The sequence below is a fragment of the Ambystoma mexicanum genome, chromosome 6p (assembly GCF_040938575.1).
Source record: "Ambystoma mexicanum isolate Mex_15411 chromosome 6p, UKY_AmexF1_1, whole genome shotgun sequence".
NCBI lineage: Eukaryota > Metazoa > Chordata > Amphibia > Caudata > Ambystomatidae > Ambystoma > Ambystoma mexicanum.
Window position 1 is genome coordinate 555,234,859 of NC_090935.1, and position 15,817 is coordinate 555,250,675.

Genomic DNA, 15,817 nt, shown 5'->3' on the forward strand with positions numbered 1-15,817 from the left:
TTCTCCAGTATTGCCTTGCTCCAGTTAGCACAGGCCTGCCTTACTGGCTTAGTCCTTCTCCCTCTGCCAGTGTGTTTTCTCCTTTCCTTTGTGCGGTATCCCTACAGCTTCTAGCCCCTATTTCCTATTGTGATTTCCTGCAGCTCCTAGCCCCTGTTTATGGTACTGTGTCTGTAACTTGCACGTTTTCTCTGCAGTCTCCCTCTTGCCTGCCTGGTATGCCCTTATTATTGCTTTCTCAGATCTTGATAGTCTCAAGCTTTATCCCATTTAGTCAGGTTGGTTCTCATGGTAGTCCTGAGTCCCGTGCCTCTGCATGTTATAGTTCTTGTGAGTCCAGTCCGGTTTTACAAGCTGCTTCTCTTACCTTGCTTCACTCCCTTGCTTCAGTTACCTTGCTTCAGCCCCTTGCTTCAGTTACCTAATTCCAGTCCCTTTGTCGGGGTCGGCAGGGCTGTCCGCGGCAGGCCCCAACTCCTCCCGCGTCCCAAAGGAGTATGAGGCACACACAAGAGCAAGAGAGGTACTGCTGTTTATTGTATAAAACAGACAGGGACAGGTTCTCGGATCAAAGGTACCCAGGAAACGTCTCTTTCGTGGTGGGCTCGCAGGCCCTTTTTCTAGCCGCATGACTCGGCTATGTGCGTCACCTGGGAAAACTAGCGCCTAAACCTAACGCTATCTTGGGTTGGCTCCCCGAGTGGTAGGGTCAGTATGGACCCTTATAGAAGAAAAGGTTATTGGTAGAGAAAGGGTCAGGTGGTACGCTTGGGTCGTCCCTAATAGTTGCTACATGAAAATTGGTAGCAGGGGAAAATCAGTGATTGACTAAACTATAGTGGCATCATATTCTGATTGGGTCCCCCGTGAGTCCCCAAGCCTGGGACCATTGCTGTTCCCAGCTCGCGGTGTTCCTGGTGCTGGCAACAATGTATGACTATGTGTCAGTGGCGGACAATGGACAGGTCTGCCTATTAGCTGTTGGGTGTCCCTTTCCCATCGCTGTCGGTGTCCAACTTGTCACTTCATTGTTGCAGTCTGTGTCCCAGGACGTGAGACCCCAGAGCTTCTCTGGTCGTTGGGGCTTGGCATCATATCAGGTCGGCCTGGTCACGTGTTGTGAGACCATGGCTGGAGCAGAATTACGGGTATTTGATTTGTATTTCGGCTCTGAGGAGCGTTTAGCAGTAGCAGGTCTAACCTTGGCGTGGGAAGCGCGGCATGTAGATTGCAAATTCGTGGCCTTGACTGTGGGGCTCTCATCAGGGTTCGTTCTGCATGATCTGCATCTTGCAGCTTCGTCTGAGCTGCTCCAGCCTGGGGACTCTGGTTTGCGGCCTACTTTGGCCTAGCTCATGGGTGGCGGTATACAGTCCATAATATGGGGGTCGCGAGGGGCAACATGGGTTCTTATGCACTAGTCCATGTACAGGGCTGCATCTTTATAGTTTTAGTAGCAAGGAAGCGTCTGCAAGCATGTACACAAGCTCTTCTGGTGTCTTGCGTTTCTGCGGCACTGTAGTTGGCCTATGTGAAAAATAACAACGATGCATATGTGAGTGTGAGTGGTCCTCTGCGTCATAGCACTGAGTATGTTCTTCGTGTGGGTTGGTGTGTTTTTGATCCATATGCTTGGTGGTACGTGTGTTCTTGTCCACTGGCTATGTCATCATGGCATCTCTAACAATGGCGATGTTGGTGGGTGATGTCTAATCGAGTTGATCCATATGGTCGGTGTTAGCTCCACCCGAGGTCCCAGCCCGAAGTTGGGATGATGCGTAGCTTGCCTGGATGTTCCGGGCGTGGCCACGGTAGACCTTGACGTCTGGGGTGGCAGTGAGCTGGTCGAACTCCTCCTGCAACGGGTGCTTAGGTCGTGACATCATAGGCCATGGTCTGGACGAGAATCGGGGGAAGGGATCGTCCCATTTTCCCTCTTCAGTTCCCCCCCTGGTCGACTTGTCGACCACAAAATTATCCACTCTCTTATCTCCTCATACTCGCCATACCTTCATTATTCACACATGGTCTTCAAATGACCAGTACATATATACACATCCACCACCGGGCTTGCAATAAACCCATTTCCCAACATAGCTTTCCGGGTTCCTTGGATTCTCAACTCTAATGGATGGTGGGTCTGCTTCAGTTATCTGCTGGCGCAGCCGTTCACGTTCCTTGATGATGACATCTGTGTGTTGATCGTCTTCAGCTGGCATTAGGACGTGCATGCCGATCATTTCCTCAGCAGTACGCTTTGATCTTGCCTTCCACAGCTTCATTCCCAACAGAAAAGCCATTCCCAAAATCACGCATCCTGCCACAACCTTGAGACCATCTGAGAGCCATGATGGCATCCAGGACCAGATGTATGAAAACCAGCTACCATCCTTCTTCACTCCCTTTGCTTCTTCTTCCATCTTTACGTGCATCTTGGCCAGCTGTGATACAGTTTCAGATAATGTACCGTTGTCCTCGTCGTTTGCAGGAATGAACGTGCAGCATGAACTTCCAATGTTTGCACAAACACCGCCTTCCATTGCTGTCAGAAGGCCCAGCACATATCTGCTCTGCAGGGCCACCATTCTGATCGCTCTTAATTCTTCCTTTATCGCGTTGAATGCGTTAAATGTGGAGTTAATCGTCATCATTAGCTCCCATCGTCTTATTTGTAGCCATTTTGCATTTGCATACAGCTGTACACTTGGATGTATAATGGAGGAAAAGAACATAGCTGCTCTGCTAAATAGCCTGTGTGCTGGTGGAAATGTCAGTCAGGGCTGTTTCTGACGTTCCCCACAGGTAATTTCCTGTCAGTGGTTCTACTTGTCTTTTTACTCTGGATAAGTGTGTAGTGTCACTCTGTGCCTTGCTTCCTATCACCTTCAGGGATCTCTTCTTCCTTTTGTTTCCTTGGTCCATTTTAGGGAAGTTCTCCTTGTTGACGTCCTTTTGCGTTACTACTAGTGATGGCACGTTGATGTGTACCATAGTGCACACTCCATTCCACAAGGGTGGCAAGCTGTTGTATGCCTTTGCTCCGCAGGCTCAATAGTGGTCCATCAATACTGCTGTTCCAGCACCCCCCCTCAGGAAGCTTGATCGTTCTCTTGCATCCTTCATTCGTTCCAACATCAATTTCTCCATCATGGTGGTAACACAGTGTGGGTGCTGTAAGGGGAATTATTGTTATGGGTTCTTCTTCTTTAACTAACCATGTTACCAATGCTGCGCTCTTTGTCCATTCCTTGTAGCATTTGTCATTTTCTTCTTGCACTATCACCAATGATGATTTTGTCAACGTCAAGGGTTTACTTCCCACAACTCTATCCACCCATCCATTCTTCGTGTATACTTTGCCATATATGAGTATTAGTGGCCTTTCCCAGCACCCTGGCTCATCCCCAACCTCTCTTGCGCTCCACTGGCATGGTAGATAGCTCAGTGTAACCTCTTTCGTTTCTCCTTTGTCGGGTCCATCTGTTCTGTACTGAAGTCCTTCCGACAGCTGCCAGGAATTGTCAAACATTGGTAGTGTTTTGATGAAGTTGTCTTCATAGGGGTATGTTGACCTTGATTTCCATCTTAGTGTTGCTCTTTTCCCCTGAAATCGTCCTCGTGTTTGAAACAACGCTAAATATAACAGGCATTCTGCGGTTGTTGCAGGTATTTCAGTTGCCACAAATGTTCTTGAGGCGCTCATGGTGTATGGGATCAACGAGCACACATGGCAGTTGTCCTTTGTCGTGTCCTTACCAATTTTGGACATGTGCTTGTACCACATGTTGTTGGAGACATGTGCAGATTCTGTGAGATATGTGTCCATCCCATGTACATCAATAGAAACACTATGTTTATCCCTCCTTATTTTGGGCCCTGTCCTACTGGTACCACCTGACACCGTGCTCCTTGCAGCCTTGGTAGGGGAAATATTAGTAGTGGGAGATGCCGTCACATAAAAAGCATAGCCTGCCAGACAGCAGCAGTAATCAGACCAGTGGTGAAAAATATCCCTATCATCTTTATTACAGTTGCTATTACCACTGGCATTTTCCTCTTACCTTTGCTGCGGTCCTGCAGCTACTTTACTTTAGATGATATAGGTGCCCTCCTGAAAATCTCTCAAAATGTGCGTTATTACTGTTAGTACTTTTTATTCAAGCCCTGTGTACTAAGTGGTCGTTCAATGCCCAGGCGAAATGCTCTTCCCACACTTTCCTTACCGTCCTATCTCTTAAGGCAGGTAGTGCTGCATGGAGGTGTGGAAACGAGCTTACAATTAGCAGGAGAAATGCGTTATAGTAGATGCGTATCCTCCGTGGTGTTAAGTCTTTTGGCCTTTTATAATATATACAAATTGGTGTGACAGAGATTCTGGTATATCTTCTATGGGCAGCATTTGCCCCTGGGCAGTGGCGTGTATTCCTTGTTATCCACTAACATATACAATAACAATGCGCAATACCTGCATGTGAGAGACAAAAAGAGAAGAGAGCATGCACGTGTTTACACAGTGTGGTGTATGTTGCAGATTCCTTTGACAATGTTCTTAATTAACTGGTGGCTGGTGAGTGTTAATATTAGCTAAGCTTCTTTATTTTGTCTGGGATCTCGTGATCATGGGGTGGGCTTTAGGTGGTTGATCATTTGTGTCTTTTGGGGTATTTGGCTCTTGCGCTGTGTCATTGTTGTCAGTTGTTGCTGAAGCATTGGCCCCTTCGCTGAGGTGAGGGCAGGTCTGTGCTGTGTAGTGCTTGATGTCGTGAATGTGTGTCCACACGTCCTCATCATGCAGCTTAACAGCCCTAGGGGCTACTTTCTGCACTATATTGGGCCCTTTGAATCTAGGGGCGTTCCACTTTCTGCAATAGTTCTTTAGGAGAACTTCATCTCCTTCTTTCACTGTCCACTGTGCAGTCAGTTCCTGTTCCTCGTTGGTTGCTTCTCCGTGTTGGGTGTTCTTCGACCCGCCCTGTGTCCGTTGGATCTGTTGAGAAATACAAGCGACACATGTAACCAAGGAAGAGAAATACTCGTGCATTTCTTCACCAAAGACAGTACTTGTGTTGTTACAATCAGTCATTGCCCTTGATGGTATTTGTATTTGTATTTTATTTGTATTTTATTATTTGTATTGCGCACCCTGTCCAAGGGCATCAGGGTGCATGTTTGGAAAGGTGGTTACAGGAACGTTTTGCAAAGATAGTTATATGTTACACATTGAAGACAAATTTACATAGAAGGAGAACATAGATTAGAAGATAATATGAGGCTGGCAGAAGTCAAATATACAGTATATACAGTGCAAGGTCTGTAGCGGTGACCATGACAGGGTTTACATGGTAGGGGCATCCTGTTCTTGAAGCCATCGTTTGGTTTTGTTCTTGAACGATTGGAAGTTAGGCATGTCCCTGAGATCGTTAGGTAGGGAGTTCCACAGCTTAGCAGCCAGGACTGGGAAGCTGGAGCCCCTGGCTGTCTGAAGCTTGAAACTAGTTATGGTTAGTGTGTGTGCATGTGCCGATCTCAGAGGTCTAGACGCTGTGTGTTGTGTGAAGCGTGTGGATAAGTAAGGAGGTGCAGCATTGTTCTGTGCCTTGTAGGTAAGAGCAAGTGTTTTGAGAGAGATGCGCAGTGTAATGGGTAGCCAGTGATAGTGCGCCTAGTAGATGAGATATGAGTACGCCTAGGAATGTTCAGAAGCAGCCCTGATGGCATTATTTTGGCAGACCTGAAGTTTGTCGAGGTTTCTTTGACTGGTCCCAAGGTACAGGGCGTTACAATAATCGAGTTTGGACATGATAAGGGTTCTGGCTAATATCAGACAGTTGTCCATTGTCAGGAATGGGCGACAAGCTGTAATAAGTTTACAGGTGTACGATGATGCTGAGACTACTGAGTTAGTTTGTCTATTGAGAGAGAGGGTGGAGTCAAGGTAAGTTCCTAGTGTTTTCGTGACGTTGGAAACTTTAATAACATTTCCATCGATAGCGAATGAGGTGTATTTGGGGTCAAGTTTCATGAGTTTACACGGCGATCCTAGGATGAGTAACTCAGTTTTTTCATCGTTAAGGCAGAGCCCGTGGTGTGCCATCCAGGCCTGGATGGCAGAGTAGACTGAGTTGAGTGTGTTGGCATCGGTTACATAGTCACCAGTGACAGGGATGAGTATCTGGGTGTCGTCTGCATAATTTGTGTATGTGACACCCAGATAATCAAGAATATCAAAGAGTGGTTTAGTAAACACGTTATATAACGTGGGCGATACACAAGAGCCTTGTGGGACTCCACAAGGGACATGTGCTGGGTCAGCTGCGCTAAACGGGAGAAAACTCTCATAGATCTATTTGCGAGGAAGGAGTCAATCCACGAAGTAGCTGCGTCAGAAAAGTGTGCGGCTAACTTAAGGTGTCGGCAGAGGATTTGGTGATCAACCAAATCGAATGCCGCAGATAGGTCTAGGAGGAGCAGGAGCACTTGTTTACCTTTGTCTTTTAGGTCCTCTATTTGGTTTTTCAAGTCAATCAAGGCTGTCTCCGTACCGTGTCTGGGGCGGAACCCAGATTGTCTAAACCCTAGTAGGTTGATGGAGTCCAGGAAGTTCTGGATTTGGAGATAGGCTGCACGGTCCAGGATTTTGAGTAGATAGGGCACCGTGGTGATGGGCCTGTAGTTGGTGGGGTTGCTGGGGTCAAGGTTGGGTTTTTTGATTAGGGGGATGACCCAGGCATCCTTAAGATTGTCGGGTACTGCGCCAGATTTGAATGATGCATTGATAAAGGAGGTAATGAATGGTGCTAGGTCGTAAGATGCCTCCTTTACAATCGGTGCAGGGCAAGCGTCGCCTTGGCAGTTAGAGGGCTTAAGCTTAGTGATTATATTTTCAACTTCCTTGATGGTGAGGGGTGCGAAGCTGAACTGTTTGAATAAGTGCGTCAGGGCGGGTATATTGTAGGATTGGTAGTTGGTCGAGGGATCGAGGAGGGGGCTTTTTTTGCTATTGATTTTGGACTGAAGCAAGGCTATTTTGTTTAATAATGCTTTTTGGATGTTGGAGCACCAATCAGCGTCTGGAGTACAGGTATCCAAAGGAGCGACAGGAGACTCTAGTTCCTTAAGGATCTTGAAAAGTTCCTTGGTGTTGGATTGGTGGTGTGAGTGGGAGGTGCATCTGACGTCCAGTCACCACCTCATGGGGTGTGAGGTGGTGGTCCGACCCTGGTCTATTTCTCAACTCAAACAAGGCCAAGGGGAGGCAGTACAGCCAACTCTTTTTGGTTGTTTGCTGGATCTTTGCTATTTCTTCTTTTAGGAGACCTTTGAGGCGTTCACAGACACCATTGGCTTGTGGGTGATATGCACAGGCAAACTTGTGCTTAATTCCTAGAAGTGCAGTTACGTGCTGAAACAATTCATTGGCAAAGTGAGGGCCATTGTCTGACCTCAGTACTTCGCATTCCCCCCACCTCGAGAACACCTGCCTTACCAAGCACTTGGCTGCTCTGAATGCATCTGCATTAGAGCACGGACTGGCCTCGATCCACCTTGAAATGGGCACACTACTACAATCATGTTTCTGTAACCTTGACATACGTTTATCAGGTCAACGCAGTCAATGTGTAGGAGCAAAAAGGGTCCTTCAGGCTGGGGTATGGTACCTTTGATCACTTGCAGCGTGTGACCGGCCGTGTATTGTTGACATGTCAGGCAATTGCTAATGAAATTTGCAATGTGTGAGTTTAGCTTGGGGGTACTCTTGTTCAGAGGAGAGTTGCCTAGCCTTTCGGTGCTGGACTGCCCCAGGGCAGGACAAAGACTGATATGTTTGGGATATTTCTTCTCTGTGAAAGAAAGTGAGCTAAAGACTCTGAGTAAGTCTCTCGTAACCAGGACTAATGTCTGGCAGAGGGACTCCCAGGGCCCCCTTGTTAATTTGCATATTTAAGTAACTTTGGGTCATCCTAAATTACTAGGGGAATCCAGACGTGGACCCCTTGCTCACTATTCTTAGAGAGGCACAGCTCCTCCCTACTGATGAGGTTCAACCAGACTGAAACACGTGTCTGGGGATGCTGTTGGTACTCTTGTCCAAAGGAGAGTTGCCTAGCATTTCGGTGCTGAACTGCCCCAGGGCAGGACAAAGACTGACATTTTTGGGATATTTCTTCTCTGTGAAAGAAAGTGAGCTAAAGACTCTGGGTAAGTCTCTCGTAACCAGGACTAATGTCTGGCAGAGGGACTCCCAGGACCCCCTTGTTAATTTGCATATTTCCCTTGTCCATCCCAACTTCCTGGCCCCCCACTGTGCCTCTCTGAGGGCCTCTAGCAGTGGTCCTATGTATGAGCTGTAATCAAAGACCCATGCTCTGCAGTAGTTGCATAGGCCAAGTAATTGCTGCAGTACTCTTACTGTCTGTGGCTGTGGTGTATTCTTTATTGCTTGTGCCCTTTGTTGTGCAATGTTCTTTCCTTTTTGTGAAATGATCTGCCCGATATAAAGTACTTGTTCTTGACAGCACTGCATTTTCCCCTTGTCCACCATGTATCCTTTCTCAGTCAGCACTATGAGCATCTTTACAGAGTCCCTCCTGCACTTCTCAGTGGTGCTGCAGATGATGATATCATCTACATACTGCAGCACCGTGCTTTCCATCTCTATGTTTCCTAGGTCCATTTGTATTACTCTTTTAAAGATGGATGGTGACTTGCAGTACCCATGGGGTAGTCTAGTGTGTTTCCACTTTGTGTTGCGGTATGTGAAGCTTGTTAAATATTGTGAGTCAGGGTGCAGTGGTATTGAGAAAAATGAACTTTTGAGGTTGATCACTGAATCGTGATGCCTCTGCTGGTAATCCGCATAGTATGGTACCTGGGTTAGCTGCTATCGGGTATTCTGCCTCCACAATGTGGTTAAGAGGCCTTAAATCTTGTATGAAACACCAAGACCCTCCCTTTGCCTCGCACACTGGACACACCGCAGTGTTGCACAGTGACTCTGATGGTACCAATATTCCTCTATCTACTAGGGCAGTTATTGTCTCGTAGATCCCTTCATCAGCTTCCTTAGATAGTGGGTATTGTTTCACCCTAGGCAGCATAGCACCTTTCTTTAGCTTTATGTATATTCCTCCAATGCTTTTTATGCAACCCACGTCATAGGGACTAGTAGTCCATAGACAGGTGGGTACACCTGCTAAGTCTTCCTCGTAGAATGGTACTTGGGGAGGGGTGGGTGCTTCTAGTGTCATTGCAATTTTCTGCGCTACTTCCTTGTATGTCACTCTCAACCAAATGTAGACGCTCATCTGGAACACCATCTCCCCATCTCCTGCTTCATCTGAGAACAGCTCCTCATCTGACACCTGCGTCGGCCTGCATCCTTCTGCTAGTGCTATTACTGCTCTCCATGCTTTTCCTTCCCCATCCTGGGCGTGAACTACAATGTAGTCTGTGGTTGCCATAATACTCTCGATGTCCACTGATATTATTGCCCCTTCCTCCTCACTAGTGGGCGTTTCTGGCCTGAAAAGGTATGTTGCTGGTCTCCTCCACACCTCGCCCTCAATTCCTGGTAGCCATGCTATTGCCATGTCTGTCCCATATTGGAAGAGATCTCTGTCCACTGGTTCTGCCCTTGCCACTGTTTTGCCACAGTAAGCTTGGAGTACGTGTCGTGCTGTGAGCATGTGTATGCCTGGTGTGGAGCACATTATTCCCTTGTCAGTGAAGGATATAGCCATGTTCAGTCTGCTCATAATGTCTCTCCCAAGTATATTTACTGGTGATTGTTTTGAATACAACAATGGTAGAGATAGATTGTGATCTCCAACAGATAAGGAGATAGATGTTATCAGTAAAAGGAACCAGCCCTCGAGCCCCAGAGAATCCTTGAGTGTGCATGGCCTCGCCTGACAAGTTGAACTTCCCTTCCCTAATACAGGACCTAGTGGCCCCTGTGTCAACCAAGAAAGAAAACGTTTTGTCACCTATCGCCACCTTTATGTGTGGTTCCTCCGCAGGGTTAGGTGTTACCGATAGGATGGGACACAACAAGGACGTCTGTGGGCTGTCCTATTGGGGGTGTAGTGATTGTCCGTTCCCTGTGTATGGGTTGTGGCCCAATATTGTCACCTTTCCCAATTGCGTCTGTTGTATTGGTGTGTCTGCAGGTATTTGTTTACTGTCCTGTATTTGTGTGAGCTGTTCTACTGTCTGGACATGTTGTTGTTGTGCCGTTGCCATTTGCTGTTGTGCTTGTTGCTGTGCTGGTTGGTACTGCACTTGTGGTGCAGGGGGTGTCGTGTATGTTTGCTGTTGCGGCTGAGGTGGCACTTCTTGTTGTGCTTGTGTTTCTGTCACCTGTTGTGGCTGTTGTTGATAGTATTGTTGTCCCCCATTGTAACCCTGTTGCCCTTGCTCTCCCCATCCTGCTTGTGTCTGTCTGGCCCTGCATGTGCGTGATACGTGTCCTACTAGCCCACATGTCCAGCACGGTGGCGGCTCTCGGGCTTGCCATGGATATCCTCAAGTGCTGTCTAAGTACCCCTGATGTCCATAGTGGTTGTACCCTCTGAACCCTCCCCATTGCTGTGGTGCTGCTGGTCCAAATCCCCTCCCTCTTGCTAACCCGCACTCCCTGTGTAGTTTTTTGTGTAGCCATTTCCCACTTGCATGTATCCGCCCCCCGCCAGAGGAGTGTTTGTGGGTTGGGCCATGTATGGAGGCAGTGGTGGTAGTTGCTGTGTCGTAATCTGTGCTTGCTGTGGTGGTGCTGCTAGTTGTTGCAGTTGTTGTGTATTTGCAGGTAGTTGTGTGGTTGGTACTGCTGTCACCTGGGCGGGGCTTGTTATTAGCGCACCTTCCATGCATATTTGGACAACTTCTTCTGGACCAGTTTTGCCTACTGTGCCTTCCTGTCTTCCTCTTTCTGTTGCATCTTTTCTTGCCATAGCCTACAATGGTGTACTATTGTTAGCTATATCCCTGGCCATGCTTTTGCTTCTATTCCTACCAACTTTTTTAACTGCCTTTGTACTGGCTCTGGGAGTCCCTGTATCAGTATATGATAAAATATTGGTAATGTTCTGTCCCACAGTTCCCGTGTTTCTAGGCACCACTTCTCCTGAATTTCCTGGATGTAATCAACAGAGTCCTCATTCTCACGCATTTTGCGTGATGTTATTGCCCCTATGTCTGAAGTGTCTGGATATTGCACCCTCAGTGCCTGCCATAGTGCATGTCTACAATTTGCAAATGGCGCCCCATCAAGTGACATGCCACTGATTGTCACCCCTAGGAAGCCCGCCCTCTTCCAAATGTCATCGGCTGCGTCACCCAGTATGGAAATGAACAACCCCTTGACATCGCCCACTGCTAGTTTTTGTCCTGCAGTTTGCTTTTCATTTTCATATATCCATTTCCCCGCCCCTCCGCTCAAGGATGGTAGTCTACATTTAATGTTTTCTTTGCCTGTTTCCATGGAACATATTGTGGCATTGCCCCCCCCTCTCTAGTAATGGTATTTGTGTGTATTCTCTTATCTCCCCTGGCGTGCGTCTGTGTGGTGATGTGTGCGTGCACTCGATCTCCTCTTCCATGTCAGAAAATTCTACAAGAAAGTCAGTAATGTGTTGTTTGAGCAGAGTATCTCCTATGCCCTTATGTCCTTTTCGTTGACCCATCTAATCCTTGTTGTGTTGAGTGGCTGACCCCTCCATTCTGCGTCCTGGGAGGTCTCTAAGCCTATTAACATAGGGCGTGTGTTACGCTGGTGGTCAGTGGTCGTTGTGTTCCTTCTCTTTGTTGTCTTTTGCCCTCCCTTCCTGTCCGTCCTTCTTATTGTGTCTTACACTCCCAGGATGACCCGCAGTCTGTGCGTGTTATGTATAATTTACTTAGCCCCTCCCCACTACCAGCACTCCGTCCTCTGCAGGATCCCTCTTCCTCACTGCAAAACCTGTCTGAGAATGTCAATTTTGTGGTTAGGCGTTTCCCCCCCCACTGTTACTGTTTTTAAGTCTATGTCTGTGTACTCACATGTCTTCTCCACGTCTCCCTGGAGGTGTTTCACTGTTACCTCCTTATTCTCACACGCTTGGCTAGTTCCTCTTAGCCCTGTATTACTTTGTTTCCTTCATTATCACGTCACTTACCTTTTCTAATGCCTTTGCGTCTCTATCCTTGTCGTTCCATATCCCGCCCTCCTTTGCCAATATACTTTTTATTAGTCTCCCTTCCTCGTACTTCCGTGCGCTTTCTGCTATAATCTTCCTCTTCCATAGTGTCATCTCCCTGTCGTTCTCTTCTAGCTCCTCTTCTTTCCTCCTGATCTCCTGCTGCTCCATGCGTGCTACTCTCTCTGCAATCTCCCTTATGCGTTCCTCTTTTTGTTTCCTTTTTTCTTCCTCTTGCTGGTTCAATCCCGCTCGATCCTCTTTACCTTCCTTCCTCTTCACCTTTCTCTCCCGTTCCTCCTGCTCGAGCTGTCTAATCAACACGCTCCGCGCTTCCCTCAGCTCTGCTAATTTCGCCTCCAGCACTGCCTCTTCTTCCCTTGTCATTCTTCCCCCTTCCCTTGTACTTACCTCGCACCCTCTGTTTGTGTGTCCCATCTCCTCCTTACCTACCCTCTTTACTGCTTCTTCCTCTTCTCCTGTTAACATCCCTCGAAGTTTCAGTAACACCTGCGCTGCGATCCATTCGTCTGGCCCAATACTTGCAAAATCTATCTGTGCCTTTTTTAGGCTCCCGGAGCTTACCTGTGCCAACTTTGTGTCTGTTGCACTCCCCGCACCCACCCCCTTTTGGTAGTTGTCTGCTGGCGCGTATGGCGGTGGGCTGTATATAGGGTTCGAATATCCTTCAGCGGCTGTTAACTGTGGTCGTGTCGCTTCTCTCAATTCTCTTATTGGGTACAGTCCTTCTGTTTCTTTCTTTACCTCTTTAGGTATGGGTATCTCTCCCTCACTTTCCTTTTTTATCTCTTCAACTGGGTATGATCCCTCTGCCTCTTCCTCACTCTCTTCAGCACTGGGAGGAGCTTGGGGTGTGCTGCTCCTGGCCTCCTCGCTCACTCTCGCCTCCTTTACCCCCTGCATGCTGAACATCTCTGGTACACCTGGTACAAATCCTTGAAACATCTTCCAAAGATCGAAACCATCTAGGTGGCTCGCTAAAATGTTCCCGTTATATGTGTTATGTAAATATGCTAGCAATTAATGTTGAGTGGACATGACAAAGCTGCCATTGGGCGGCCATGGTATCGTAATTCTGTTATCCGACCCTTGAGTCCATTCAACACTGTACATTACTATTTTAGGAGTGGTGTAGTTAAGGTGCTGTCTCTGTATCATGCCCCTACCCCGTAATACATTGACATTTTAAAATTTTCAATTTTACAATACCACTGTTCCTTGGCCCTGTATGTTGGGGACTTTCGACTTTCCGCTCCAAGGAAAAGCAAGGTTTTTATAACAATACTTTCCTGCTGGGCGCCACTGCCCTCTTTGTCTTTACAACCCTCTCACCTTCCTTTACACTCCTCCTTTCAGAGCTAGGGCCCCCTTCGACCTGTGGCGTGCGAAGTCCCCTGCGGGTTCGTGTCCCGCGCGGTGTGCTTTAGAGCCACCCGCCTTTCCTGTGCCGCCGCTACTTGGCGCACCTGTAACGTACTTCTAACTCCTCCTCCTTCCCCTCTAACTTCACCGCCTGCGCAGTGTGTGCCCTTCTCTTCCCCCTCCCACTGGTCGTACCACCTCTCAGTGCGACCCCTGTGATCGAGGATGTGCCGGCGTTCTCTGTGCGCGGCCGCCTCTCACCCTCACCCCTCCTTTACTGCGTGTCTTTCCCCGATCACGCTTGAAAAAGACAGTGGTGTCCTATGCAACTCTATGGGTGACGTCACCAACTACTACAATGGGTTACCGGTAAGTACAATTATAACAAAAAAGGAAATGCGCGCTATTTTTGACAATGTTATTCCCCACAATCCCCACAACTGTCGTCCCACCACGCCTGGAGTGGAGTATTCATTAATCACTTTGTTATTACAATTGGACTGCACATGCTGCGTCGCCTTGCGTGTGATACGCTCCCTCACTAGGGGAACTTAACCAGCCAACTATCTTCTGCACTGAGAAACAATCTAGCTACCTCCTGTGAGAATACGTCATCTATTCACCGAGCTAAAACACTCAATCAATAGGACTCCTCATCTATTCAATGATCTACAACACAAACTCATAGGCATGCCACACCCCCTTATACAGGTGTCAGCGATCAAGACCAATCAGCGCGATTCGCCAATCATACGTGGGTGCTTTAAGCCGACCCAATTTGCTCTGTAATACTAAAGGGGGCGGCCCTCGTGCCATCCCCACTACACCTTACACATTGATCGCCGCTCAATGACCAAAATCTTTTCTTAACACACTGTGAAAACCACCCGCCACCCTAGTTACAATTCCTCCCGCCACCCGCACAACATTACACTGCTGGTTGTGTGTGCCATAATCACATCGGGCTCTCGCCTGCTGGTGCCGCTCGACTGCGGACGCCCCTCCAATCAGCTCGCCGCCTCCCCTCGTCTGGACCATGTCTGGACACTCGCCAACTGCGGGCTGGATACTTCTGAAGTAGGCTCCAGACGACCAATCTCCGGATTGCGCTGTCCGGCCGTCTCACAGTTCTGCGATGGTCCTGCAGTCCTCCACAGGGGGCAACGGCAGAGGGGGCAGCTTTGCCGGGCCACCTTGACGCAAGCTGTCTTGCTGTGGTCTATCTCACTATCTCATCAGTGCCTCCAACTTGTCGGGGTAATTTTCCGGGGGTCGGCAGGGCCGTCCACGGACCTCAGGGGTTGGGGAGGCCCCAACTCCTTCCGCGTCCCAAAGGAGTATGAGGCACACAGAAGAGCAAGAGAGTTACTGCTGTTTATTACATAAAACAGACAGGGAAAGGTTCTCAGATCACAGTTACCCAGGAAACGTCTCATTCGTGGTGGGCTCGCAGGCCATTTTTCTAGCCGGATGACGCGGCTATGTGCGTCACTTAGGAAAACTAGCCCCTAAACCTAACGCTATCTCGGGTTGGCTCCCCGAGTGGTAGGGTCAGTATGGACCTGTATAGAAGAAAAGGTTATTGGTAGAGAAAGGGTCAGGTGGTACGCTTGGGTCGTCCCTAATAGTTGCTACATGAAAATTGTTACAAGGGGAAAATTAGTGATTGGCTAAGCTACAGTGGCATCAGTGGTTAGCCCCTCGTATTCTGATTGGTTCACCTGTGAGCCCCCAAGCCTGGGACCCTCGCTGTTCCCAGCTCGCAGTGTACCTGGTACTGCCAACAATGTATGACTATGTGTCAGTGGCGGACAATGGACAGGTCTGACTATTGGCTGTTGGGTGCCCCTTTCCCATCGCTATCGGTGTCCAACTTGTCACTTCATTGTTGCAGTCTGTGTCCCAGGACGTGAGACCCCAGAGCTTCTCTTGTCCTTGGGGCTTGGCATTGTATCAGGTCGGCCTGGTCACGTGTTGTGAGACCGTCGCTGGAGCAGAATTACGGGTATCTGATCTGAATTTCGGCTCTGAGGAGCGTTTAGCAGTAGCAGGTATAACCTTGGCGCGAGAAGCGTGGTGTGTAGATTGCAACTTCGTGGCCTTGGCTGTGGGGCTCTCGTCAGGTTTCGTTCTGCATGATCAGCATCTTGCAGCTTCGTCTGAGCTGCTCCGGCCTGGGGACTCTGGTTTGCAGCCTACTTTGGCCTAGCTCATGGGTGGCGGTATACAGTCCATAATACGGGGGTCGCGAGGGGCAACAT

The 15,817-nt window shown here is 48.4% G+C and overlaps 1 protein-coding gene across 2 annotated transcripts in view; it reads right to left on the bottom strand.

The window, feature by feature from the left end:
- Positions 1-516: 516 nt before the first annotated feature.
- Positions 517-15,817, bottom strand: part of LOC138511593 (uncharacterized) — a 73,340-nt gene continuing 58,039 nt past the window's right edge. For both annotated transcript variants that reach the window (XM_069627369.1, XM_069627368.1), the window contains exon 2: positions 517-4,987. In XM_069627369.1, coding sequence (XP_069483470.1) covers positions 2,924-3,826 — 903 coding nt within the window. In that variant the 5' untranslated portion in view covers positions 3,827-4,987 and the 3' untranslated portion in view covers positions 517-2,923. The remainder of the gene's footprint in view (positions 4,988-15,817) is intronic.